Raw genomic sequence first — 27,839 nt, 5'->3', positions numbered from 1 at the left:
TCGTGCAGCATGCAGCAGTGAGTAATGCAGCAGTGTGCAGCAGTGTGTGGCGTGCAGCAGTGTGCGGCATGCAGCAGTGTGCGGCGTGCAGCAGTGTGTGCCGTGCAGCAGTGTGTGGCGTGCAGCAGTGTGGCGTGTAGCATTGTGTGGCGTGTAGCATTGTGTGGCGTGCAGCAGTGTGTGGCATGCAGCAGTGTGTGGCGTGCAGCAGTGTGCGGCGTGCAGCACTGTGCAGCAGTGTGCGGCGTGCAGCAGTGTGCTGCGTGCAGCAGTGTCGTGCAGCATGCAGCAGTGAGTAATGCAGCAGTGTGCAGCAGTGTGTGGCGTGCAGCAGTGTGCGGCGTGCAGCAGTGTGTGCCGTGCAGCAGTGTGTGGCGTGCACCAGTGTTTCGTGTAGCATTGTGTGGTGTGTAGCATTGTGTGGCGTGCAGCAGTGTGTGGCGTGCAGCAGTGTGTGGCGTGCAGCAGTGTGTGTTGTGCAGCAGTGTGCGGCGTGCAGCAGTGTGCGGCATGCAGCAGTGTGCGGCGTGCAGCAGTGTGCGGCGTGCAGCAGTGTGCGGCGTGCAGCTGTGTGCTGCGTGCAGCAGTGTGCTGCGTGCAGCAGTGTGTGGCGTGCAGCAGCATGCAGCAGTGTGCGGCGTGCAGCAGTGTGCGGCATGCAGCAGTGTGCGGCGTGCAGCAATGTGTGGCGTGCTGCAGTGTGTGGCATGCAGCAGTGTGTGGCGTGCAGCAGTGTTTCGTGTAGCAGTGTGAGGCGTGCAGCAGTGTGCGGCGTGCAGCAGTGTGCGGCGTGCAGCAGTGTGTAATGCAGCAGTGTGCGCAGCAGTGTGTGGTGTGCGGCAGTGTGCGGCATGCGGCAGTGTGCTGCGTGCAGCAGTGTGCGGCGTGCAGCAGTGTGTGGCGTGGTTTGTAAACGACAAGAAAAGCGGACATCAAAGGAAGGGTGGGAGGGAACGAGCATATGAGGTGTGAGTTATAACAAAAGTTAATTGTTGTAAGAGGGGATGCAGGAAGTGAGGCCGAGCACGCGCTGGCGAAAGCAGTCTGCTGCTTTCAAGTCCGATGCCAGACGCCAGCTTCGTGCTTGAATGCCTCACATGCACTGGCCATAACCGCATTCCTAAGGTCTTGTGCCCCTTACTAAATCTCTCTGAATGCGTGAGGTGGCGCACGCGCAGGAAGTAGCTGGTGGCAAATGGAATGCGCGTGGTTGTGCGCGTAACCGCCACCCGATCCGCCTGGGAAGCCTTTGGGAGCATTTTCTGAAGCCCCTACATAAGTCTCTGTGAGAAGTTGGCCTGGTATATGATGTTCACTAGTTAAAGTGACCACCTTGTACCATGCCAAGCAACCCTTATGGTGTGCTTGTAAGTCAACCTTTTCGGACTAGCTGCCCTAGTGGTAGCGTAGGCTAAGCAGTCTTTGAGGCTAAACTCGTTAAAGCGTGTTAAGCAGGCTGTTTTACCAAATGCAACCCCCTTTTATACCAATGAAAGGACACCACACAGATATATATTGAAAATATATATGTATTCATTTCTCAAAGTATCCCTTAGACTCTTTATGAGCACGGGAGCACAAATTGTTAAACAAGACAATGTTATAATACACAGAAGTTGCACTTTATATGGATGGGCCCTGGTGGCCACTCAAACCATATACTAAAATAGTGGTATAAGTACCACGAACAGGAAAGGGAAAAGGCCTAGGGCCTCTAGAATCGCTGGGCCTACAAGGAGCTAACTTCAGTTAGTGACCAGGAGGTCCACGGGTCGCGTGTGCAGTGAGGAAAGTTACACGCGGGCTCCCATAGGTTTTCAATGGGTGCGTAAAAGTTACAAAGTTACTGCTGAAAGGGTCTTCTGAATGGACTACGATCTTAAGATTTGAAACACAGACACTAGAGATGATTCTCTACACTTGGGCACTGGAGTGCCAGCTTTACCTCACCCACAGGAAGCGGGTGCATAGGTCTCGAAGTGCGTCGGGTTTCTTCTATCGATTCAATGGAGCCTGATGACAAAGATGCTGCAGGCAGTCGGTCCAGAAGAGATGCGGTGGATCCAAGAGTGGATCGGAGTTGTAGAATACCTGAAAGCAGAGGGGACAGTGTTCACAGTCACTAGCCAGTGACCGGCGTGGCACCAGGTAGGTACCAGGCGATGTCGGGTGCAAACAGGTGGTGAAGGGTAGCTTGTCTCCGCAGCCACGTGGTCCCTGAAGGTCGACGACGAGTCGGTTCACGAGCTGTCCCACGCAGGCTCTCGCTGTCGGCGGTGTCGGCGACTCAAAAGAAGCAAACAAGCCTTGGCAAAGGCAGGAGTCGTGGAAAGAGATGTAAGCTGATTGTTCTGACCAGCAAGGTCAGAGGGGCTGCTCTTTTGGAGAGCAGCTAGGGCCAGTCTGGAGCAACCAGACCAGCGTCGTTAGTTTCAAGTTTCGTCGCCAAAATGGCCACTAGCCAACCGGCCAGGGACCGGGCAGGCGCGTCGAGATGCAAAGTGCAGAGGGGCCCCACGCAGATCGTGGAGATGCTGGAGGGCTCACCTTTGGTGCAGATGCTGCTCGATGCTTGGGCTTCTCAGGACCCAAAGCACAACTTGGAGGGAGCCTCTGTCGTTGCGCTTGCAGCTTGTCGTCGGTCTTTCAAGATGGCTGGCTCAACGTGTCTCGGTGCCTCCACGGGTTCCTTCTTTGCAGGGACTGTGGATCGGGCTGTGAGAGGTCTGGAGGTCCAGGTCTTGTCGGGCTCTGGGCTCGGGCTCCGGCAGGAGGCGGCGGCAAAGCAGACGTTCAATAGCTGGTTGGTGCTTGCGTTAGCAAGATGGTCACTCCCTGACCATAGGGGAGATTTCCTTCAGTCCTCTGTGCAGCAGAGCGTCGAAGTTCCCGTCTTCTTCTTGTGGTTAAGTTGATTCCAGGATGTCTGAAGTCTTAGGACACAGCTCCTACCTTTAAGCGGATTCTAGGGGCCGGACTACCTGCTAGGTCCCTCCCTAAGGGTGGGACCAGGAAGGGGGGTGGTTACACCCCCAATCCTTTGTCCAGCTCGCCCCAGGTCCAGGGCTGGTGTGCCCCAGGACCGGATTGAACTGGCATATGCACCGAGGCTCCTTGTGAGCCTCAGGCATGTCTGATTCCTTTCAAGCCCTACCTGACCAATACACAAAATCCTGTCTGGGGTGGTGCACGCACCTCCCCTGGCAGGAAACCCTTTGTCCACACCTCCCAAGCTGGAAGGACTCCCAGCAGCAGGAGGGCAGATTTGTGTCTGTGGTGGCAGCATCCATTTTGTGGAGCTGAGGCTATGTCTGATTTTACCCGGGTTTCAGGTACTGTACATGTCGTGTCCCTCTAGAAGGGTGGAATGCTAACCCCGTCGCCAGAATTGGCGAGGGGTTAGTATTCCAATTCGTATGACACCTTACTCGACATGTTTTGATAAAGCCAAACCAAAGATAGCATTTAACCGCGAGGTTCATAATGCACTTAAGAGTATATGGTATGACGATATCTGGAAACAGTAGAAGGAAGTTGTTCCGACCACTGCAGACAGGCTCAGCTCATGCCAGAGCACCATCTCACATGGAACCAAGCCCTCTGCCTTCAGGATTGTTAAGGCCTGCCATAGGAGTGACTGATAGGTTAACATGTGTCCCATTTAAGGTTAGGTATAGGTATACTACACCTAAGTAAGAGGTGGTTACACCAACTTACCCCAGCTGAGTGATCAGCCAGTTGTGTCAAATTTGTTAGGCCAAGCCTGGGGTGGCATAATACATGCTGCAGCCCCTGGCAGGCCTTAGATACACCAATGCCCTGGGTACCTAGTGTACACTGGTACAGGGGCTCACAGGGTGATCCACTTCCAATTGGTTATGCACCTAGGGTACATAGTGTGAATTTAGTAGAGAGAACAGCAGGCTGGGGGTCTGATTGGCAGGCCCACAGCCTAAATATGTCAAAAACCAGTGAAGCAAAAAGCAAAAATTTGGGGTGACCATAGGATAGCAGACCCTACTCTCCTACACAACCCCCCCCCAAACGCAGGGACATTAAACTAGCCTTGACCAGTCTCGTCTTCATGTCCTAAGTGGAAGTACCTGGAGAGACCATCTGCATTCCCATGGTCTGTACCTGGCCGGTGCTCCACTGTAAAGTCCATACCCTGTAGGAAAATGGACCACCTAAGCAGTTTGGGGTTTTCACCCTTCATCTGATTTAGCCATAAGAGGGGCTTATGGTCGGTCTGAATCTTGAAGTGAGTGCCAAACAAGTATGGCCTCAGCTTCTTCAGGGCCCACACCACAGCAAAGGCCTCCCTCTCAATAGCTGACCAATTCTTCTCTCTGGGGGTCAACCTTCTGCTAATAAAAGCAATGGGTTGGTCTTGACCATCTACATTAAGTTGTGACAGCACAGCTCCCACACCCAACTCAGAAGCATCTGTTTGGACAATAAACTCTTTGGAGTAGTCAGGACTTTTCAGGATAGGTGCAGAGCACATGGCCTTCTTCAGGTCATCAAATGCCTTTTGACAGCTTACTGTCCACTGAACCTTTTTGGGCATCTTCTTGGATGTCAGATCATTAAGAGGAGTCACAATGGACCAATAGTTCTTAACAAACTTCCTGTAGTACCCAGTCAAGCCCAAGAAAGCTCGGACTTGAGTCTGGGTGGTTGGAGGAGACCAGTCCTTGATGGATTGTATCTTACTCTCCAGTGGTTGAACTTGGCCTCCACCTACAAGGTGGCCCAAATACACAACCTTACTCTGCCCTATCTGGCACTTAGTAGCCTTGATAGTGAGGCCTGCCTTTTGCAGAGCCTCCAGTACCTTCTTCAGGTGGACCAGGTGATCCTCCCAGGTGGAGCTAAAGACAGCAATGTCATCAAGATATGCTGCACAAAAGTCATCCAACCCAGTAAGGACTTGATTCACCAACCTTTGGAAGGTGGCAGGTGCATTCTTCAGACCAAAGGGCATCACCAAAAATTGATAATGCCCACCTGGGGTTGAGAATGCTGTTTTGGCCTTAGACTCCTCAGCTAGTCTGATTTGCCAATAGCCAGCTGTCAAGTCAAATGTTCTCAAAAACTTAGCAGAAGCTAGTTTGTCTATGAGCTCATCTGCCCTTGGAATAGGATGTGCATCTGTCCTGGTGACAGCATTGAGTCCTCTGTAATCCACACAGAACCTCATCTCTCTCTTGCCATCTTTGGTGTGAGGTTTGGGGACCAGAACCACTGGGCTAGCCCAGGGGCTCTCTGAGGGTTCAATGACACCTAATTCCAGCATTTTGTGTACCTCAGCCTTTATACAGTCCCTGACGTGGTCAGGTTGTCTGTAAAGCTTGTTCTTCACAGGCAGACTGTCACCAGTGTCCACCACATGGGTACACCAGTCAGTTTGGCTAGGTATCAAGGAAAACGTGTTGAAATGATTGTAGAACCTGTCTACATTCAATCTGTTGATGATCAGTGAGGTTGCCTCCAAGGGTCACTCCTTCAACTGAGCCATCCTCAGGGTTCTGAGACAACAGGTCTGGGAGAGGGTCACTCTCTTCCTCCTGTCCCTCATCTGTAGCCATGAGCAAGCCCATGTCTGCCCTGTCAACATATGCTTTTAACCTGTTAACATGGAGTACCCTGTGGGGACTCCTGGGAGTTCCTAGGTCCACCAAGTAGGTAACCTCTCCCTTCTTTTCCAGGATTGTATGGGGTCCAGACCATTTGTCTTGGAGTGCTGCTGGGGCCACTGGCTCCAACACCCATACCTTCTGTCCTGGCTGAAACTCAACCAAGACAGCCTTTTGGTCATGCCAAGCTTTCTGTAAGGCCTGGCTTGCCTCAAGGTTTTTGGATGCCTTCTCCATATACTCAGCCATCCTGGAGCGGAGACCAAGTACATAGTCCACTATGTCTTGTTTAGGCTTTTTGAGAGGTAACTCCCATCCTTCCTTCACTAAACACAGTGGGCCTCTTACAGGGTGCCCAAACAACAATTCAAAGGGGCTGTAGCCAACCCCCTTTTGTGGGACCTCTCTGTAAGCAAACAGAAGGCAGGGTAGAAGGATGTCCCATCTTCGCCTAAGCTTTTCAGGTAATCCTTTGATCATACCCTTTAGGGTCTTGTTGAATCTCTCAACAAGCCCATTGCATTGTGGGTGATAAGGGGTGGTGAACTTGTAGTTGACACCACATTCCTTCCACATAGCTGTCAAGTATCCTGACATGAAGTTGGTACCTCTGTCAGAAACCACCTCCTTAGGAAACCCCACTCTGGAGAATACTCCCAGCAGGGCCCTGGCCACAACAGGCGCTGTAGTGGTCCTAAGGGGAATTGCCTCTGGATACCTGGTGGCATGATCCACTACCACCAGTATAAATCTGTGCCCAGATGCTGTGGGAGGATCCATGGGACCCACTATATCTATTCCCACTCTTTCAAAGGGGACCCCCACCACAGGTAGTGGTATTAGGGGGGCCTTTGTTGTGCCACCTGATTTGCCACTGGCTTGGCAGGTCACACAGGAGCGACAAAACTCCTTGGTATCTTCATTCATGTGAGGCCAGTGAAAGTGAGGGACAAGCCTGTCCCAAGTCTTGTTCTGGCCGAAGTGTCCTGCTAAAGGAATATCATGGGCCAAGGTAAGAAGGAAGCCCCTAAATTGCAGAGGTATAACGCACCTCCTGGTTGCACCAGGCTTGGGGTCTCTAGCCTCTGAATAAAGGAGCCCTTCATCCCAATACACTTTATGGGTATCTTGAGCATTCCCAGCAGCCTCAGCAGCAGCCAGCTGTCTGAGGGGTTCAAGAGATGGACAGGTTAACTGAGCCTGCCCCAAGTCAGCCCTGGAAGGTCCCCCTGTCCCCAGAAACTCAACCTGATCAGGTTCAAGCTCTTCAGGGACAGTTCCTTCAGGGTCCTCTAGATCATCTTCCTGGGAAGGCTGATCATCACCTTGAGGCAGGGGAGAAGGCACTGCCTTAACCCTCCTGTTCTTCTTCTTGGTAGGTGCTTGGTCCATTGTTCCAGGATCCAAGACCTGTGGTTCAGTAAGGCACTTTTTGGCCTGTGACCTGGTCACAGCAAGGACATGAGGTGATATACCTAACATCTCTGCATGTGTCCTGTACTCCACTTCTGACCATAGAGAACTCTCTACGTCATTGCCCAACAAACATTCTACTGGGAGGTCTGCACTAACCACAACCCTTTTGAGGCCAGTTACCCCTCCCCATGAGAAGTTAACAACTGCCACACTATGTGAAGTAGTGGCATTGCTGGCATTGGTCACCAGGTAATTCTCACCTGGTATGTACTGTCCAGGGTCCACAAAGCCTGGTGTCACCATAGTGACACTGGCACATGTGTCCCTGTAGGCTTGAGCCACTTTTTCATTAACTAAAGGAGTCTGTCTGTACTTGCCCAGGTTACTGGGGCTCACAGTCAGGGACAAATCCATGTCCCCATCACAGATCAAGACTGCCTGTGTCAGGGTTCTGTCTAAGTCAGAATCTCCTTCAGTTCCCATAGTGATTCCCACTACACCCTTTGTTTGGGGACCAACACTGCTAACAGTAGTACTGGGAGCAGGTGCCTTAGGGGCAACAGTGTTGGGGGCTCCACCCTTCCTACAATCACTAGTCCAGTGAGTTGTATTCTTGCAATGTTTGCACCAGGGTTTCTTTGGACCTTCTTTATTCTTCCCTTTTGGCTGGGACCCACCCTCGTTAGTACTAGTTTGGGGCCCTGTTGAAGACTTCTGGTCTTTAGATTTCTGATCTCCACCCTTTTGGTCTGTTTTCTTCTGATCACCCCCTTGGCCCTGGTTCTGGTTCTTTTGCTTAACCCTGGTTCTGACCCATTTGTCTGCCTTCTTTCCCAATTCTTGGGGAGAGGTCAGATCTGAGTCAACCAAGTGTTGATGCAGTTGCTGGTTCTGACAGTTATTTAAAATCTGTTCTCTCATCATCAAATTGTACAATCCTGTATAATCAGATACCTTACTTCCCAGCAACCAACCCTCCAAAGCCTTAGTGGCACATTCAATGTATTCAGACCAGTCCTGAGTCTGTGTCTTCTGGGTGTCTCTGAACATTAACCTGTACTGTTCAGTGGTTAAGCCTAACCCATCAACTAGGACACTCTTCAGGACTCTGTAGTTTCTGACATCCTCCTCCCTAACAGTGAGGAGTCTGTCTCTGCCTCTTCCTTCAAAGGAGAGCCAGGGGATTGCTGCCCACTGGTCTTCAGGAACCTGCTGCACTTTGCAGGCTCTCTCAAGAGCAGTCATCCATTTGTGGATGTCATCCCCACTTTTGTAGGGGGGCACAACCTTGGACAGGTTCCTATTGTCAAAGACCCTATCCTTGTCCTTAGGGACAATGCTGCCACCAGTGGGTATAGACCCACTCTCTTTAGGTTGCCTAGCCTTACTCAGTTTCTCTTCCATGAGAGCTACTTCTAGCTCCTGTTTCCTGATTCTCAGCTGAGCTTCCTGCATTCTGGCCTCATGCTCCCTCCTCTGAGGGGTGGTCATCCTTCTCCTGGAGTGACCTTGAGAGCCTCTAGAGGCATGAGAAGCATTAGATTCACCTGAGTGATTCCTTTGCCTCCCAAGCCCCTGGTTAAGTCCACTGGGGAGATCTAATGGGATGATCCCATTGTCAGTCCCCAATAGCCTTAGGTTAGCTGGGCCACATATAACACTTGGCACTGGGCTATTTCTCCCTTCATCCTCACTACCTTCTGTATCAGTACCCTTCTCACTTTCATCCTCTGTAGTATGAATCTCATCTAAGGGGTGACTATTGGAAAGGGGTACCTCAGTAGCATCTTCAGAAGGGGGGCCTCCCGTTCCAGTCCCTAAGGGGCCTAACTGGGAGGCTTTCTTGAGAGCTTTCTGATCTTCATCAGCTTGTAAAAGCTCTCTGAGTTCAGCAGAAGTAGGATTCTTGGGCTGTTTAAGGCCCCTGATATTTGCCAACTGCCTGAGCTCATTTTGATTTAGGATAGCAAAGAGAGTTGGTGCCCTCTGGGGGTCACTCTCGACAGAGATGGGTACCTTGGACCCCTCTGCCCCCTCCATTGCTCTTAAGTGTGGGTGGATGTGTTGCAATCTACCTACACTTGGGTTTACCTACTAAACCTATCTAGTAGTTGTAGTCAGGGTGTGCTACTCCCTTTGCTCTACAACAACTAAGTTCAGTAGAACTTAAGTATTTCTATCATGTTTTATATGTACCTACAGGTACCTATGAGATCTTTCATTTGGTAACCAAGAGATTACAATGGTAAAACACAGCAAGCTCAAATCCCACCGCTGCTCACCAATGTGAGAAGTTGGCCTGGTATATGATGTTCACTAGTTAAAGTGACCACCTTGTACCATGCCAAGCAACCCTTATGGTGTGGTTGTAAGTCAACCTTTTCGGACTAGCTGCCCTAGTGGTAGCGTAGGCTAAGCAGTCTTTGAGGCTAAACTCGTTAAAGCGCGTTAAGCAGGCTGTTTTACCAAATGCAACCCCCCTTTATACCAATGAAAGGACACCACACAGATATATATTGAAAATATATATGTATTTATTTCTCAAAGTATCCCCTAGACTCTTTATGAGCACGGGAGCACAAATCGTTAAACAAGACAATGTTATAATACACAGAAGTTGCACTTTATATGGATGGGCCCTGGTGGCCACTCAAACCATATACTAAAATAGTGGTATAAGTACCACGAACAGGAAAGGGAAAAGGCCTAGGGCCTCTAGAATCGCTGGGCCTACAAGGAGCTAACTTCAGTTAGTGACCAGGAGGTCCACGGGTCGCGTGTGCAGTGAGGAAAGTTACACGCGGGCTCCCATAGGTTTTCAATGGGTGCGTAAAAGTTACAAAGTTACTGCAGAAAGGGTCTTCTGAATGGACTACGATCTTAAGATTTGAAACACAGACACTAGAGATGATTCTCTACACTTGGGCACCGGAGTGCCAGCTTTACCTCACCCACAGGAAGCGGGTGCATACGTCTCGAAGTGCGTCGGGTTTCTTCTATCGATTCAATGGAGCCTGATGACAAAGATGCTGCAGGCGGTCGGTCCAGAAGAGATGCGGTGGATCCAAGAGTGGATCGGAGTTGTAGAAGACCTGAAAGCAGAGGGGACAGTGTTCACAGTCACTAGCCAGTGACCGGCGTGGCACCAGGTAGGTACCAGGCGATGTCGGGTGCAAACAGGTGGTGAAGGGTAGCTTGTCTCCGCAGCCACGTGGTCCCTGAAGGTCGACGACGTCCAGGAGTCGGTTCACGAGCTGACCCACGCAGGCTCTCGCTGTCGGCTGTGTCGGCGACTCAAAAGAAGCAAACAAGCCTTGGCAAAGGCAGGAGTCATGGAAAGAGATGTAAGCTGATTGTTCTGACCAGCAAGGTCAAAGGGGCTGCTCTTTTGGAGAGCAGCTAGGGCCAGTCTGGAGCAACCAGACCAGCGTCGTTAGTTTCAAGTTTCGTCGCCAAAATGGCCACTAGCCAACGGGCCAGGGACCGGGCAGGCGCGTCGAGATGCAAAGTGCAGAGGGGCTCCACGCAGATCGTGGAGATGCTGGAGGGCTCACCTTTGGTGCAGATGCTGCTCGATGGTTGTGCTTCTCAGGACCCAAAGCACAACTTGGAGGGAGCCTCTGTTGTTGCGCTTGCAGCTTGTCGTCGGTCTTTCAAGATGGCTGGCTCCACGTGTCTCGGTGCCTCCACGGGTTCCTTCTTTGCAGGGACTCTGGATCGGGCTGTGAGAGGTCTGGAGGTCCAGGTCTTGTCGGGCTCTGGGCTCGGGCTCCGGCAGGAGGCGGCGGCAAAGCAGACGTTCAATAGCTGGTTGGTGCTTGCGTTAGCAAGATGGTCACTCCCTGACCATAGGGGAGATTTCCTTCAGTCCTCTGTGCAGCAGAGCGTCGAAGTTCCCGTCTTCTTCTTGTGGTTAAGTTGATTCCAGGATGTCTGAAGTCTTAAGACACAGCTCCTACCTTTAAGCGGATTCTAGGGGCCGGACTACCTGCTAGGTCCCTCCCTAAGGGTGGGACCAGGAAGGGGGGTGGTTACACCCCCAATCCTTTGTCCAGCTCGCCCCAGGTCCAGGGCTGGTGTGCCCCAGGACCGGATTGAACTGGCATATGCACCGAGGCTCCTTGTGAGCCTCAGGCATGTCTGATTCCTTTCAAGCCCTACCTGACCAATACACAAAATCCTGTCTGGGGTGGTGCACGCACCTCCCCTGGCAGGAAACCCTTTGTCCACACCTCCCAAGCTGGAAGGACTCCCAGCAGCAGGAGGGCAGACTTGTGTCTGTGGTGGCAGCATCCATTTTGTGGAGCTGAGGCTATGTCTGATTTTACCCGGGTTTCAGGTACTGTACATGTCGTGTCCCTCTAGAAGGGTGGAATGCTAACCCCGTCGCCAGAATTGGCGAGGGGTTAGTATTCCAATTCGTATGACACCTTACTCGACATGTTTTGATAAAGCCAAACCAAAGATAGCATTTAACCGCGAGGTTCATAATGCACTTAAGAGTATATGGTATGATGATATCTGGAAACAGTAGAAGGAAGTTGTTCCGACCACTGCAGACAGGCTCAGCTCATGCCAGAGCACCATCTCACATGGAACCAAGCCCTATGCCTTCAGGATTGTTAAGGCCTGCCATAGGAGTGACTGATAGGTTAACATGTGTCCCATTTAAGGTTAGGTACAGGTATACTACACCTAAGTAAGAGGTGGTTACACCAACTTACCCCAGCTGAGCGATCAGCCAGTTGTGTCAAATTTGTTAGGCCAGGCCTGGGGTGGCATAATACATGCTGCAGCCCCTGGCAGGCCTTAGATACACCAATGCCCTGGGTACCTAGTGTACACTGGTACAGGGGCTCACAGGGTGATCCACTTCCAATTGGTTATGCACCTAGGGTGCATAGTGTAAATTTAGTAGAGAGAACAGCAGGCTGGGGGTCTGATTGGCAGGCCCACAGCCTCAATATGTCAAAAACCAGTGAAGCAAAAAGCAAAAATTTGGGGTGACCATAGGATAGCAGACCCTACTCTCCTACAGTCTCGCTGAGCGATCGCTTACGCGATAGCCAGGCGAGACCTAAAAAGGAGTTTGTGGGCAGAAAGCAGACAGTTCGGAGCCAATTTCTAATTTGCAGCAGTAACTGTAACTTGCGCGGTTAACAATAAAATACATGTATGTTGGACAGCCAGTGTCACATCCCTGTCAGATACAGTCGTAAAACCTGCAAACAGACGTAGCTAACAAAGACTAACAACACCGTCTAGCTCAGAGGCTCCAGGGCGGTTGTGATAACCCCGAGCGACGACCCTGGGGCATCTACTGTTTGTTAAGTGACCAACGTTCCGGCCGTGCATTGCAGGCTGCACCTTTCTCTGTCCGGAAGGGATCAAACATACCTTTTCCATTGAAGTTCTTAATAAATTAAAAACATGCACAGTGTCGATGCAGCAACGTCTGGAGTGGTCGAATGGGCACCACAGCAAGTAAACCTCCTTGAGACGTAAACAGCAAACTATTAGCACCTTTTCATTTGGCGGCAGCAGCAAGGGTGAGCTCTGGCTTGGCACAGGAAGCTTGCAGCGAGCGGCTGTGTGTGCTGCAGTTCCCCCTCCTCCCCCACATGGCCCCGCGCTGACAATTGTTCCTGAGCTGAAAGTGGCTGGAGACACAAGGCAGAGCCGGACTGATGCGAGTGGCGCGCGCGCACTACAAAGAATTTAAGGAATGCGGGCCGCAGCTCGCTCTCGAGCTCCCTAGGGCAGGGGAGAGAGAAGGCAGGACATGCACCCACCTTCGGCCAATTGCGTGCTGTTTTTCTTAGAAAGACGCACGCAAAGGCTAATAGTGTGTGAGCAACAAAACAAAAAATCACACCATGAACAGAACCCGGGGAGGCGCTGCCTGTGCGGTCTTCTGCGCCAGGGTGGAGATAGCGCCTAAAGGCTGCTCGGCGCACACATTGTACTTCCAGGAGGACAGGATGATGTGTTCTTCATCCTTGTTTCTGTGCGGTGCTTCGCAGCTCCTCAGCAAACCTCAGAAGGGCCGCTCCCAGGGCCCCCACAACAAGAGCGGGGAACACAGCGCCTCGAATGAACAGATGCCGGGGAGGTGCTGCCAGTGCTGTCATCTGCGCCAGGGTGGAGATAGCACCTAAAGGCTGCTCGGCGCACACATTTTACTTCCAGGAGGACAGGATGGCGTGTTCTTCATCCTTGTTTCTCTGCGGCGCTTCGCAGCTCCTAAGAAAGCCTCAGAGGGGCCTCTCCCAGGGCCCCCACAACAAGAGCGGGGAACACAGCGCCTCGAATGACAGATGCCGAGGAGGTGCTGCCTGTGCTGTCATCTGCGCCAGGGTGGAGATAGCGCCTAAAGGCTGCTCGGCGTACACATTGTACTTCCAGGAGGACAGCATGGCGTGTTCTTCATCCTTGTTTCTCTGCGGCGCTTCGCAGCTCCTAAGAAAGCCTCAGAGGGTGCTCCCCCAGGACCCCCACAACAAGAGCAGCCAGACGAACCACGTCTTAACATGGCAACAGGCCATGCATGTGTAAAACATAAATCTTCCGGCTGACTAATCTCGTGAATCTTGGGCGGAATAATTTACATTGTTTATCGAGCTAATAAGGTAAATGTGGTGTATTAACATTGCAAGTAAAGCTCTACACAGTACCCAAAAAAATCGGCAATGTGAAACATAATATACCCCATCCCGCTGGTGATTTATATTAAATGCACGTGGCTGCAATCACGTAACTAAAAAAAGTGATACAATAGAGACACATATTGTGACCGGCTTTTCGTTAAAGCACTGAACCGGGGTTGCTACAATAATTCATTTCTCACCCTGAATTACAACTAAACTAAAAGGTTAACTATACAGCAGCATCAGGACTGCGAGCATGAGGCCGTCACTGGGGAAGAAAGGCAAAGCACAGAGAGTCCAAACACGAGGAGAGACAAGCGCGGCCCGTCATGGGACGGACAGAAGATGTGCACGCCGGGGTTGCCTTTACTGGCAGCGACAAAAAAAGTCCACAGTGGATCACACCGCCAGTAAAGGATCCAATACCCGTGTGCACATCTTCTGTCTCAGTTTGTCTCCCCGTGTGCACGCTGGAATCGTATTGATTCCAAAAGGCCTCTCATGGCATAGCAGCGCATGCGCTGCTTTCGCCAGGCCAAGACCTAAAAAGGAAGGCTTTGGACTTGAGGGAACTGCGAAAGACTAGAATTGATTCTCTGCTCTATGCGATAGCGTTCTCCAGTGGTGACATCAGAGTGGAAAATGGTTTGGCCTCAGTCTGACTTTCAGCGGGCCTGGCTTGAATTACCAGAAGAACCGGGCGAGCGTAACAGTATGCCCTGAGCAGGCAGTTTCGAGATCTCTACGCTCTTGGCCAAAAAGGATTCTAGGCACAATACACAGCACCTTGAAGGCATGCGGTTTTAACGGTTGACAGTCAAGATATTTCAAAATAGGCAATGGCGTGGCAAGTCAGGACTCTGCCTTTGCCGCTCCAGCACAGGAGTTGTGCACTGGAAGTGCATTTCCATAGTCTGGTCATGGCCGCTGGCTCGGGCGTCATGGGCGAAAGAATATGTCCATGCTTCTCCGTGCTTGATTGCCACGTGACGGGCAGCTTTGGTTTGTATTCCGGGGTTCTTACTCAGAGACTAGCTTCAATTTTATTGTACTATAATTGTATTTATATAGTACTCATTAACCCGGATAGTAATCAGTTCGGAAGCTGAAGCGCATAACAGTGGGTAGCACACTACTCCAGAACACAGGATTATTAGTCAACCCATTAGTTCATGGTTATTAAGATTAGCCGTGTGCTGCCAAAGATACAATTCCATGTATTGACTTGTGTCTTTGTAGTGGATTACAAAAAGGAGTTAGGTGTGTTCATTAGTGGTGGTGTGTGAGCTAATGCCATTTTTGTGGAGGGTGAACAGATAGGCTATAGGCGTATGTGATGGGCGGGGGCGAGATTATGTGGGAAGAAAAAGTAAACTGTACAGCATAGCAATACATTTTGTGATGCTATTACTTCATTATTTTGTCATTCTAACACGTTAACACTATCTTGGCAAAGGTTTCACCTCATTGGCACCAGTTTAACTCCCAAATACAGCAGTAGGCAATAAAAAGATAACTAGTTAACCTTTGCAAAAGGCCTTCCACTGTGCTGCAACAAGTGTTGCTAAATTTTTAGTTAACTTCTGATCTATTTGAGCTTGATTTTTGTTTCTTTTAAATCTCCAGAATATGCAGCAGATGGAGGATTAGGTCTCCTGGGAGGATCGCCACCTTGAAGTGGTCGAGGGTCAGTATCCACCGTCACAGACTTTGGCATATACTGAGAACCTATATGGAGTACTGGGAGCCTCTGGCGTGTACCAAGAGCCTCTGGCGTGTACCAATAGCCTCTGGCGTGTACCGAAGCAGGCAGATCAAAAGCTTCTATGATATTTTTGCTTGCAGGGCGGGGAAGAGTAAGTTAAGCTTCAAAGTCCAGACTGGTGTGAGGCAGGGATGCAGGTTGCCAGCGTTGCTCTTCAACCTTGCCAGACAGGGCGATGTGACACACAAGTGTAGACCGAGCCAGAGGCATCGATGGACCTTATTCTCTACACGGAGGACTGGGACTATGCGGTTGACCTACCCTTGCTTTTTCTCCAACAAAAGTATATGCAGGAAAAGAAGGCTCACCTCAACATCTATGCACAGCAAGTGGGCTTGAAGATCAACACCAAGAAATCAGAAGTCACATCACTCAACATACCAAACCCTTCACCAGTCAAGGGGGATGGAGAACCTAGCCATGACAGAAGAGTTCACCTAACTAGACAGTACTATCAGACATGATGGAGGGGCATGCAGTGACATAAAGAGCAGAGTTCACGAGGGCAGGAATGCTTTCAGGATGCTGAACAATGTGTGTAACACCAACAACAGCTGCGGCTTTACCAGACATTAATTCTGTCCACTCTTTTAGGTGGATCAGAATTCTGGCAGATGATAAAAAGAGATAAACTGTCAGCCTTCCACACCAGTAACCCGGTAAGAATCTTGTGCATTTTATGGCTGCAAACCATCTGCATCCAGGAAGTACTCACTAGACGCAAGCAAGAGAGCATTATGAGAAGAGGCAGGTAGATAGGGCACAGCATCAGAAGAGAACAAGACAACATCACAAGGGCAGCTTCCAACTTGACCCTAAAAGACCAACGGAAGAGAGACAAGCCACGGAAGATCGAGGCAAACTGTTGAAACAGACATGGGGACCATGAACACAGCTGGGGCACCGTACAGAAACGTGCCCAAGACAGACTGGAGCAGTGGTGCAACACAGGCCCCCGCAGCCCCCGTTGTGCACGGGGGGGTCCATGCTGCAGGGGGCTCCCTCAGCACAGTACTCTGGCCAGAGAGCTCCTGGTTGAGTTTGGAGGGCCTTGCAGGGGGGCCCCCTCAAGTTTCGTTATGCCAGTGGACCTGAAGTGGAGGTTGTTTGTTGCTGCTGTACATGCTGGTCACCATAAAGGGCAGTAAGGAAGTAGGATTATGTGGCAAATTCATAAATATGCAGAAAACACAGCAATTGCAAACTCGCATGATTCCAGTGCTCCAGGCTAGAGGAAATGAATTCCTGTTAGGATGCAAGGCTGGGATTCACAAGGTGAGGTGTCGTGAATGCATGTGGCAGAGACACCATCGTGGAGATAAAGGCAGGCAGACGTGGCTTGGAGCAGGCTGCACTCAGGGGGGAGGCATGCAGAACAAGGAGGGCAAGTCGAGGGTCTTCAGGCAGGAAAGAAACGAATAGTCGATCATTTTAAGTAAGAATCGATTTTCCATGTATGGTTCTAGGAACACAAGTGGTGGCGAGGATGTAAAAACAGAAAGAAACTGCATTCTTTGCACGCGAGAGCGCACGTGGCGCAGCAGTACCTGTATAGTGCCTACTTTCCCTCTGGGGGGCGCCAGACACCAATCCACACTGGCAGCATCTTACACCAAGGAATGTACAAACCACGACTCAATCAGGGGTATTCTATGGCGCTGCGACAAATACATAAATAAATCAACTGGGCACTTTCCCCTTCATAAAACAAGCATTGGCATAGCCAATAGGTCTCGCTTTTGTGACCTTCTAAGTATTTAGTTATGCAGCACAATATCCTTGGTGCAACCACATCAACTGTTGAGTGGCTAAACACTTATAAGGTCCCAAAGGCGAGACCTATTGGCTATGCCAATGCTTGGTGTGGTTGTGTGTGTGGTTGTGTGTGTGTGTGTGTGGTTGTGTGTGTGTGGTTGTGTGTGTGCGGTTGTGTGTGTGGGTGTGTGTGGGTGTGGGTGCAGTTGTGGGTGTGTGGGTGTGGGTGGTTGTGTGTGTGTGGTTGTGGTTATGTGTGTGTTTGTGTGTGTGTGTGGTTGTGTGTGTGTGTGGTTGTGTGTGGTTGTGTGTGGTTGTGGTTGTGAGTGTGTGTGTGTGTGTGTGTGTGTGTGGTTGTGTGTGTGTGGTTGTGTGTGTGGTTGTGTGTGTGGTTGTGTGTGTGGTTGTGTGTTTGGTTGTGTGTGTGGGTGGGTGTGGGTGTGATTGTGGGTGTGTGGATGTGTGGGGTTGTGTTCGTGGTTGTGTGTGGTTGTGGTTGTGTGTGGTTGTGTGTGTGTGTGGTTGTGTGTGTGTGGTTGTGCATGTGTGTGTGGGGTTGTGTGTGTGGTTTTGTGTGTATGATATGCCAATGCTTAGTGTGGTTGTGTGTGTGGTTGTGTGTGTGGTTGTGTGTGTGGGTGTGTGTGTGGGTATGGGTGCAGTTGTGGGGGTGTGGGTGGTTGTGTGTGTGTGGTTATGTGTGTGTGTGGTTGTGTGTGTGTGGTTGTGTGTGTGGTTGTGTGTGTGGTTGTGTGCATGTGTGCTTGTGTGTGTGTGTGTGTGTGGTTGTGTGTGTGGTTGTGTGTGTGGTTGTGTATGGGGTTGTGTATGGGTGCAGTTGTGTGTGCAGGTGTGGTTGTGGGTGTGTGTGTGGATGTGCGGTTGTGTGTGTGTGTGGTTGTGTGTGTGGGTGTGTGTGTGGTTGGGTGTGGTTGGGTGTGTGGTTATGTGTGTGTGTGTGTGGTTGTGTGTGTGGTTGTGTGTGTGATTGTGTGTGTGGTTATGTGTGTGTGGTTGTGTGTGTGTGGTTGTGTGTGTGGTTGTGTGTGTGTGGTTGTGTGTGTGTGGTTGGATGTGGTTGTGTGTGTGGTTGTGTGTGTGGTTGTGTGTGTTTGATTGTGTGTGTGGTTGTGTGTGGGGTTGTGTGTGTGTTTGTGTATGTGGTTGGGTGTGTGGTTGTGTGTGTGGTTGTGTGTGTGGTTGTGTGTGTGGTTGTGTGTGTGGTTTTGAGTGTGGTTGGGTGTGTGGTTGTGTGTGTGTGTGTGTGGTTGGGTGTGCGGTTGTGTGTGGTTGTGTGTGTGTGGTTGTGTGTGGTTGTGGGTGTGTGTGATTGTGGGTGTGGTTGTGTGTGGTTGTGTGTGGTTGTGCGTGTGGTTGTGCATGTGGTTGTGTGTGTGGTTGGTTGTGTGTGGTTGTGTGTTTGGTTGTGATTGTGTGTGGTTGTGTGTTTGGTTTCGCTTTGGAGGAAAACATCATGTGTAAAAGATTCACAGAAAGAGGCTACAGTAATAAAATCATAACTCAAGCTAAAGAGAGAGTTAAACAGACGACTAGAACAGAGTTATTATACCAACACAAACACAAAGAAGAAGAAAACACCTTGAGGTTTATCACTCAGTTTTCAGCACAAGCACAGAATGTCAAAAAGATATTTAACAAACATTGGCATGTGCTGAGAACTGATGATAATTTAGCTAAATATCTAAATGATAATCCTCAAATTACCTTCAGAAAATGTAAATCGTTAAGGGATGATCTTAGCAACAGCATGATATCGGACATAGAGAAACCAAAAGGTACTGGCTGTAAGGGTTTCTATTGTTGTAGAAATTGCAAAGCGTGTAAGAACAGCACAGACTGTGCTTCATTTCCGATACCTAACTCGAGGAGAATATTTAATATTCAGAAACATCTGAATTGCAATACTACTTATTGCATCTATGCTCTTATGTGTCCCTGTGAGAAAATGTATATTGGAAGTACAATACACTGTGCTAAAAAACGGGTATTAGAACATGTGCGTGCCATTAGACATCATGATAAACATTACCCAGTGGCACGTCACTTCCATGAAAGTCATTTTCAAAATGAAAAATTGCTACGCATGATGGTGATAGATTCAGTGACCTTAAACACGAGAGGAGGTAATCGAAAATTGGCCTTGCGAAAACTTGAATCTAGATATATAATAGATTTTGAAACCATGGGTCCTTTAGGTTTTAATTCCAATGAAGAACTTTCCATCCACTTGTACGCATAATTCAGTAACTTGCCACATGTGATTTCTTGAAATGAGCTGAGCAGTTTTTAATTATTGACTTTTAATTTTAATTTTCGTTTAGCAAGTTTTGTGTAGTAATGAGTTCTTTGACTGTTTTTTACAGATGCAGGGACTATTTTCATTCACTAATCAGTGAGTACAACTGGTTTTCTTCACTAGGAGTATATGGACTATTGCCCACTTGGGCAGGATTTTTATGATGTCATGTCATGTTATGCGACCGTTGCATGCCAATTTCGTGATGACAATTATTTTGAAAGTCACATGCATATTTGGGAAGGCACTAAATGAATTCGTCTTTCATGCGGCACGCAATTTGTAAAATTGAGATAATAGCTTTATTGAATGTACATACTTTTGTATATTGGCGAAATTTATGTTGCAACGGCATGCTGACAAAATCGCAAAGTCAATGCAAGGTGGTAGTGTACAATAGATGCTGAACACGTATATTTGTATAATATCAAACAAACAAACAGCGTTTTTATTATGCACATCTGTTTAAATTGAGTTGTACCACATTGTAAGATGGCCGCCACAGTTGAACTCATTAGACATTGAAATGCATATGATAGTCCTCTTTCTATTTTGATGTATCACCTTGTATAATAGTGCACCATGGGATTCATACACATGACCGTGATGAAGGAGAAATCCGAAACGCGTCGTTAAATGCCATTAAATTGAATATTTTGCAGCACTTTGAGAGTCTGGATATCTTTCCCTACAAGGACGGAGTTTATCTCGATTGTGTTGGGTTATCCGGTAACCCGTACCAGACCGCCCACAGACAGCTTGACGTAACCGGAATTGGGTCTTGATATATATATATATATATAATTTCATATCTTGCTTTAGCAGCAGAAATCCTCTTTTCCTCAAGCCTTAATGTGGCACTGTGAACTGACATCCCAAGGGTTTGTGCTGCAGCAGGGTGAGCCTAATTGTCCTGTGGACCAAATAAACTTGACAACTTGTTGTCCTTGATACCTGGTGCACTAGGTTGTACACATCTGCATCCAGCAGTGAATGAACTTTTGTTTGATACTGTGAAGACACTTGCATAGAAGCAATGACTGTTGGGCAGAAAAGACAACCACACCTAGAAAGACAGTCAAATGAATACGAGGGAAAGCAAAAAATGGGATGTGCCCTAGTCTGAATGCAAGCACCTCATCCAGGGAAATGTATTGCCTGAGATCTCCAGTCACCTCCCCTCAACTCATGCTAATATTGTGGTTAAGTGGCCCTCAGATGTATGCATTCTCTCCATAGCAGAAATTAAAAGCGAAGCAGCACTTACGTGGAACAGCACTTTGAAAAGTATTCGGGTTGATCCCAATTAGCTGCCTTCTTAGCTCGTTGACTCCAACACCCGAAGGCCCTAGGTGAAAACAATGCACCTCAACATTACGTTTATCTCCGTATTTATATTCATAACACATTTCATCTCTTGTACAATGTGGGTGACTTTATTTGTCAAACTCACCTGTTCAGTCCTGATAATATTAGTTAAACATCTCTCTACAGCCTGGCTTGGCGAAAATGGTCTTTCATATGTTACATCCCCCACAGTAAACTGGTGCCTTTCTAGCTATAGAGATTAATCTCTGACAACATACTGACCAACAGCCTCTATTGACTTCTCTGGCATCATGTGGTCCAGTTAATGTAGTTCAGTCCACTCATCTACGCAGCCACACACTGTGCAAAAGTTGTGCTATTTTCTTCTTTGTTCTTTTATTTCAGCCCCAAATTGTGGTCAACCAGCCATAACTGTTTTTCTAATGGCACTTATCAATCTCAGATTTTGATCTTGTTGCACACGATACTCACTATAACTTTCTTCTCATCATTGTTTGCATTACTGCAGAAATGGGGAGTAAATAAATGATTGCCCATTTCTACAACTGACACAAGCTTTAATTTTGGTAATGCTGCACCAACTTATAAATAATCCAGGATAGTGGCCACCAACTAAAGGGTAGTGATAATAATGTGCAGATAAATGCAGAAAAGTATGCACTAACCTTGTTTACAGTTTTCTTGTACTGTAACTGAAAATTTAAGAAAGGTAGAGTATGGTTTCATTATTAACACACTGATATATTAGCCCCAGATTTAGCATCCAGATACAAATAAGGGCCTTTATTTTTAAAAAGATCAAGACAGCTTTAAAGAAAAGCTTGACGGCTGACATTTTAAGACTTTACCCTCCTTCCCTTTTCTCACTGACAATACACTTCAAGGCTATGGAGTGCATAAGTTCCTAATGCAGAGCAAGTTGCTTTACAAACACATGGGGCTGGATTCACTAAGGTAAACTTACACTTTTGTGTAAGTTTACAATTTTTTGCAATTCTTAAATCAATCTTACAAGTAATATCTTTATCTTTTCGAAAGCGGCTCAATATGACAGGAGGCGCACCAAATCACAAATTTGTCCCAAATGCAGGTGTATGCAGTATTTGTTGAGGTACGCCTGTCTCCAAAATGACATAACAGATCTCGGGAGGCATTCAACTGTTGTTGCTTAATCTCCATGCATGAAGGTGGAGTGTGCATAGGTACGAGTGTAGGACCCTGCCCTGCTGCTGCAACAGAATACCCTCCCGAAGAGGCAGCCAGATTGGAGGATCTAAGCTCTTGTTCAGGAGTTCAGGACGCCAAACCTTCCTTCCACAGTCCAGAGACACTAGGATGGCCCAATCGGTCCTCATCTTCTTAAGAACTCGGGACAGGAGTGGTATAGGTGGAAAGGTACACAGGAGTTCTGTGTTTCAGTCTCAATGGAATGCGTCTCCAAGCAAGAGGCGCCTTTGAAAGTCCAATGCAGAGCTGACAATGCGCATTCTCAGTGGTGGCAAATAGATCAAACCAAGGTTTTCCTCATTCTTGGAAGAGACCATGCGCCAACTTTGAGTGCAGATGCCTTTCGTGATCCGCATGGCATCAGTGGCTGATTTTGTCCATCCTGGTGTTCAGACACCCTGCCAGGTGCTGCATTATCAGGAAGATGTGCTGTCACTCCAGCGTGATCCTGAGGCACAGGACCTCCTGGCACAGAACCCTTTGTGCCCTGTTTGTAGCAATACCACATGGTGGAAGTGCTGTCTGTAAACACCTGAACCAATTGAAGGCTTTCAATGTCAAGCACATCAGCCTCGGCACCAGAAGACTGATGTGGTGTTGGCACTCTGCCAGAGACCAGATTCCTCTGATCTCCACCTCTCCCAGATGGCCGTCCAACCCAGAGGCGATGCGTCGGTCACCGCTGTTAGCTATGAGTGGGGAAGTGAGATGGGTCTGTTGCTGGTCGAATCATGATTAGTTAGCCACCACTGTAGATCTTTTGCAGTCTCCTCCGAAATCTGAATCAAGTCATAAAGATTCCCTTGATGCTGCACTCACTGGGACTTCAGGTCCACTGCAGAGCCCACATGTGCCATCGAGTGTGCTTCGCCAGTAGGATGCAGGAGGCCATCAGACCCAGCAGCCTCATAACTAGTCTTACTTGAATCCAGGACAGTGGTTGAAATGTCAGGATCATAGCCCAAATGTCCTGGATATGAAAGTAAGCATCTTGTAAGTCCAGTACTACCATCCAGTCTTCAATTGCCAGGACAGACACAACCGGAGCCAATCTAAGCTACTTGAATTTCTCTTTCTTCAAGAAGGCATTGAGGGGGCACAGGTCTAGTAAGGGATGGAGGCCTCTGCCCTTTGTGGCACCAGAAAGAAATGGCTATAACAACCACACCCTACTTCTGGTGCTGGCACCATCTTGACAGCTCCTTTGGCCAACAGAGCCTGCAGTTCCTGACCCAGTAAGAAGAGATGGTCCTCAGTCTCCCATACTGGGGATGGTGGCAAAGATGGAGGGGTTTCCACAATGGAAAGGATATAACCCATCGGCACAATTTGTAGAACCCGCTTGTCAGGCGTGATTTTAGCCCATTGTAGCAGATGGTGCCTGATCCTGCCACCAACAAGAAGATGGTGCTGGGTGGAGTGCTCACAAAAGTGGCTTGGAGGCAGCCAGAGGGGTGGGGGACTGGACAGCGCACTAGGACTTGCTCCTGAATCCTCTGTGGGATCCGTGACCCCGATCATTAAAGGGCTGAGAATCCTGCTCGACCGACGAGTAGGGTGGTATTCTGAACACCCACAGGAGCCATGGCTGGGACCATGGAAGGGATGAAAGGACTTTTGCTGTGGTTGGAAAGCCAGAGAGAGGCCTACAGATCTGGCAGTGCTCCCGCTCCCATGAAACCACTCGAGCACAGTGTTAGTTTTGTCACGAAATAGGTGAGAGCCACCGAGGGGCATGTGTAACGCCCTGAACGTCTCAGGATCGTTTAACAGACACGATAATGAGGACGCAACCACTTGTGAAGGGTTAGTTATTTTAATGAAGGCAAAAACAATACAACGAAAAACAAAAGTTATAGTCACTGGAATCCTCCAGGCTAAGTACGTTACCAGCCCACAGCACGGATGGTCCTAACCGTCCTCTGCATATACGCCGATCCCGGCGTATGCCAACAGAGGGCAGAAATGAAATGGCCGACAATGCCAATCGGTAGGCTGTGAGGGGCACGACGAGTGTTGGGGAGAATCGAGGAGTCAGGGAAACACCCAGCCGGGGTCTCTACCTGAAGGGAGCAGCCGCTCAACCTCTTCCTCCGACTGCACCGGGACGCGGAGTCACCTCCTGGTGATGCGTCACCGATACCCCAATCAAAAGCAAGAAGACTGAACCGAGAGCAGCCGCTCGATCGATCCTGTGGACTTCCGAGTCTGTAATGCGGCAAACACCTCCTGGTGTGCGTTACAGCTGGCAGTCCCTGTATCTCTGGTCGGGCTGGGAGTTACGACTCCAACCAGCAAAAGCGCCACTGCGCTTTGACTCAGCCGAGTCAAAAAGCGAAGCTCAATGGTTGACCGGTAGAGCTTCCGGGTCCTTCACAGGTGACGATGGGGCAAGACACGGCCCAGGGAGTAACGACTCGACCTACCTCCGTTCTTGCCTTACTGGAGCACCACTCCGGAACACTGCTCTTCACGAAGCAGGTACGTCGGTGTAAACACAATATCCGACAGCCTTGTACCTCCCGGTTCCTCCCTTTATAGGGCGTGTTTTCCTTGAGTTATGTAACAGCTCTCCTGTTTACATAAGGGCGTGTTTTCCCTTGAGTTATGTAACAGCTCTCCTGTTTACATAAGGGCGTGTTTTCCCTTGAGTTATGTAACAGCTCTCCTGTTTACATAAGGGCGTGTTTTCCTTGAGTTATGTAACAGCTCTCCTGTTTACATAACCTCTCAACCGCTAAGCATCCTGGGAGATGTAGTCCGTTTACGCTGGTTACCGTTTTCCTCCCCTCGCATGACAGGAATTCTTGACAGCATGTCAATGAAGGATGTTTGGACATTCCCTGAGAACCTAGTGGTCTCCAACCAGATGTGGTGGCGAAGTGGCACCATAGAGGCCATGACCTTGCCCAGCGAGTCCGTGATGTTCAGTCTTCACCTGATGGTGAACTTAGCAGCGACCTGACCGTCTACCAGTGCTTGGTTCAGGACGGCTCAGCCCTCTTCAGGTAGCATGGGCAGCAGCTATGCAACTGAGTGCAAGAGAGCATGACAATATCCTACCATAAAGCAAGCAGTGTTCACTGACCACAAGGCCAAGCCGGTGGAGGAGAAAGTGCCATTCTCAAAAGTGTCCAGTCTCTTGGATTTCCTACCCGGTGGAGTAGAAGGGAAAGCGTTTGGGTTAGCCATAGTAGTTGAGGTCTGCACAACCAGGCTATCAGGGGAGGGATGCTGGGAGAGAAAGGTTGGGTCTCCTGGGGTGGGACGATGCTGATGGGTAGTTGGTAGTCATGCGGTGCACATGAGCCCCTGTGCAAGGTTTCGCCCAGGCCCCCTAGTAGAACGTCTGTAAGGGTCTCATTAAAGGGAAGCAACAGCTTGGCAGAGGTTGCAACCAGGTGAAGCACCTCCGTCAAAACATTGGTCTTGACCTTGACGGCCGACAGTTGCAGATCGAGGACCTGGGGTGCGTTATGTATCATAGTTGCAAAAGATGCGCCATCCTCAGAAAAAGGGTTTGGAGCGAAAAGCATACCACTGGCGCCTCCTAGCTGCTCATACCAGTTGTCAGCTTAATCCGGATCCACAACTCTCTTCATTATCCCTCCCTCCAGTATCCAAGCCATTTACACCTCTTTTCCTCTCACCCAGACCCTCACAATGGCCGCTGAACCTGCTGAGACAGAGCACCCCCCCTGGCAACTCTTGATAAACTCCCCCCTCTCGACTGTTCCATGCTACAGTCCATTATGCTTCAGGTCAAGTCTGGCTCCCCTAACGATCCAGCGCCCCCGCGATCTTTGTTGCTAGTCAGCTCACATATTTTACCCACTATCCTGGACCTGCTTAATGCTTCCATAGCCACCCGTATAGTCCCGCTCCCCTGGAAACGGGCCATGGTTAAGGCTCTTTTAAAAAAAACAAATCTAGATAGCAATAACCCTGCAAACTATCGTCCAATCTCCCTACTACCCTGGCTTAGCAAGATCTTAGAGAAACACGTCAATAAGATACTGACGGAGTTTCTCGAGACCAACCACCTGCTGGACCCTTCCCAGACAGGATTTCGGCCCTTGCATGGGATTGAGACTGCTCTTGTTGCAGTGACGGAAGAGGCCAGGAGGATTATTGATCGAGGAGGGACTGTAGCTATTTTCCTCCTGGACCTTAGTGCCGCTTTTGACACTGTAAACCATAGCATCTTACTTCAGAGGCTCACCAATTTAGGAATTTCAACTCATGTCCTCAGATGGTTTAAATCCTTCCTGTCTGATCGCTCCTTTCAGGTCTTTGAGAGTAATGCCACCTCTCCCAGCAAACCGCTGGGATGTGGGGTGCCGCAGGGCTCCTCGTTGAGTCTGGGCATCTGGTTGGATAAGTCTCTTAACTTCACCCACCAGGCAGCTAAACTTTCAGCTACCTGTGTTAGCATATTTAGGCTCATCCGAAAAATCCTTCCCTTACTTCCCTTTAATAAAGCCAGACAAATCATGACCCAAGGCCTCATATTACCCCTTCTAGATTTTGGGAATGCCCTCTATCTGAGGGCCCCCCAGGCTACTCAATAAGCTTCAGGTCATTCAGAACTGTGCAGCACGAACTCTTCTGCAGATTCCCAGCCATCTGTCAGTAAAATCTGAACTAAGGAAACTTCACTGGCTTTCAATCAGGGAAAGAATATCCTTTAAGAGTCTATGTATTGCTCATCGCGCCTTCTGGAAAATGGGCGCCACCATCAACCGCTCCCTGATCTCTCCCCACCTTCCCACTAGACAACTCAGATCGGCTTCCATGTTTCTGACCACAGTACCAAAAATTAAGAGAGCCAGATCCGGCGGCCGGCTGTTTTCTTACAACTCGTCCAAAACTCTGGAATTCTCTCCCCCTTCACCTACGCTCAGAATCTAATCATCTATCTTTTCGAAAGGGGCTAAAAACACTGCTGTTTAATACCTCAGATTAGGTCCCCTCTTCGTCCTACGCACACGCAGCTGTATATAGCGCTGGGACGCCTCAGGGTAGCCATCGCGCTCTACAAATGCTCTTTTCATTTCATTTCATTTCATTCAAGGGTGGCAAGTTCAGAGGTAGACAAGGCAGGAATTGCGCCAGAGTCAACATTGAATGGGGTTATAGCGGTGCCGTCTCTGAGTTGGAAATGGCAATAGGGTTGATATCCATCGGCGTCGGGCTATGCGCCAGGTGGAGAGAAGCCGGGGTGGGTGGGGGCACCAGTGGAGGCATAAGACTTGATCTGGGAATGGATCCAGAGGGACGGCTGCCATCAGGAGCAAATCTCAGCAGGGGGAACTCTCAGCTCCCTGGGGCCCAACAGAGGGAGTAAAAAGCCCAAAGATGACATGCATGGCATCATAAAACTATTTATTTGGGGGGGGATCACTCTGGCTCTGGGGAACTCAGGGAAGCACGGAAACCAGGCCAGCTGCCAGCTCCGCAGGTGGAGTGCAGGAGCGGGGCTTTAACGCATGTTGTCTGGATGGAGAAACCGAAGACCAATTCAGCTTCTTTTTCTTCTGATTCTTTGACTTACCCGACTTAGGTCTCCCTTGGGACTGAGAATGAGTCACAGACTTCCTTCAATGTGCTGCCAGGAACTTCATCGCTTGTTCACAGATAGCATTGGGGGTCGTGGCTGGACCCCAGGCACAAGAGACATACCAAATGGGGATCAGACACAAAAATCTGTCCATAACATTCCCCACAAGGTTTAAAATATGTTG

At 49.3% G+C, this 27,839-nt stretch overlaps 1 protein-coding gene across 8 annotated transcripts in view; it reads right to left on the bottom strand.

Moving 5' to 3' along the window:
• The window catches only part of MPP4 (MAGUK p55 scaffold protein 4), a 397,034-nt gene that overhangs the window by 87,123 nt on the left and 282,072 nt on the right, over positions 1-27,839 (bottom strand). For all 8 annotated transcript variants that reach the window (XM_085648977.1, XM_085648979.1, XM_085648978.1 and 5 more), the window contains one exon: positions 20,807-20,887. In XM_085648977.1, coding sequence (XP_085505103.1) covers positions 20,807-20,887 — 81 coding nt within the window. The remainder of the gene's footprint in view (positions 1-20,806; positions 20,888-27,839) is intronic.

The sequence above is a fragment of the Triturus cristatus genome, chromosome 3_2 (genome assembly GCF_964204655.1).
Source record: "Triturus cristatus chromosome 3_2, aTriCri1.1, whole genome shotgun sequence".
Classification (NCBI taxonomy): Eukaryota; Metazoa; Chordata; class Amphibia; order Caudata; family Salamandridae; genus Triturus; species Triturus cristatus.
Note: the sequence above shows the minus strand (reverse complement) of the source record. Positions and strands in the feature narration are given on the sequence as shown.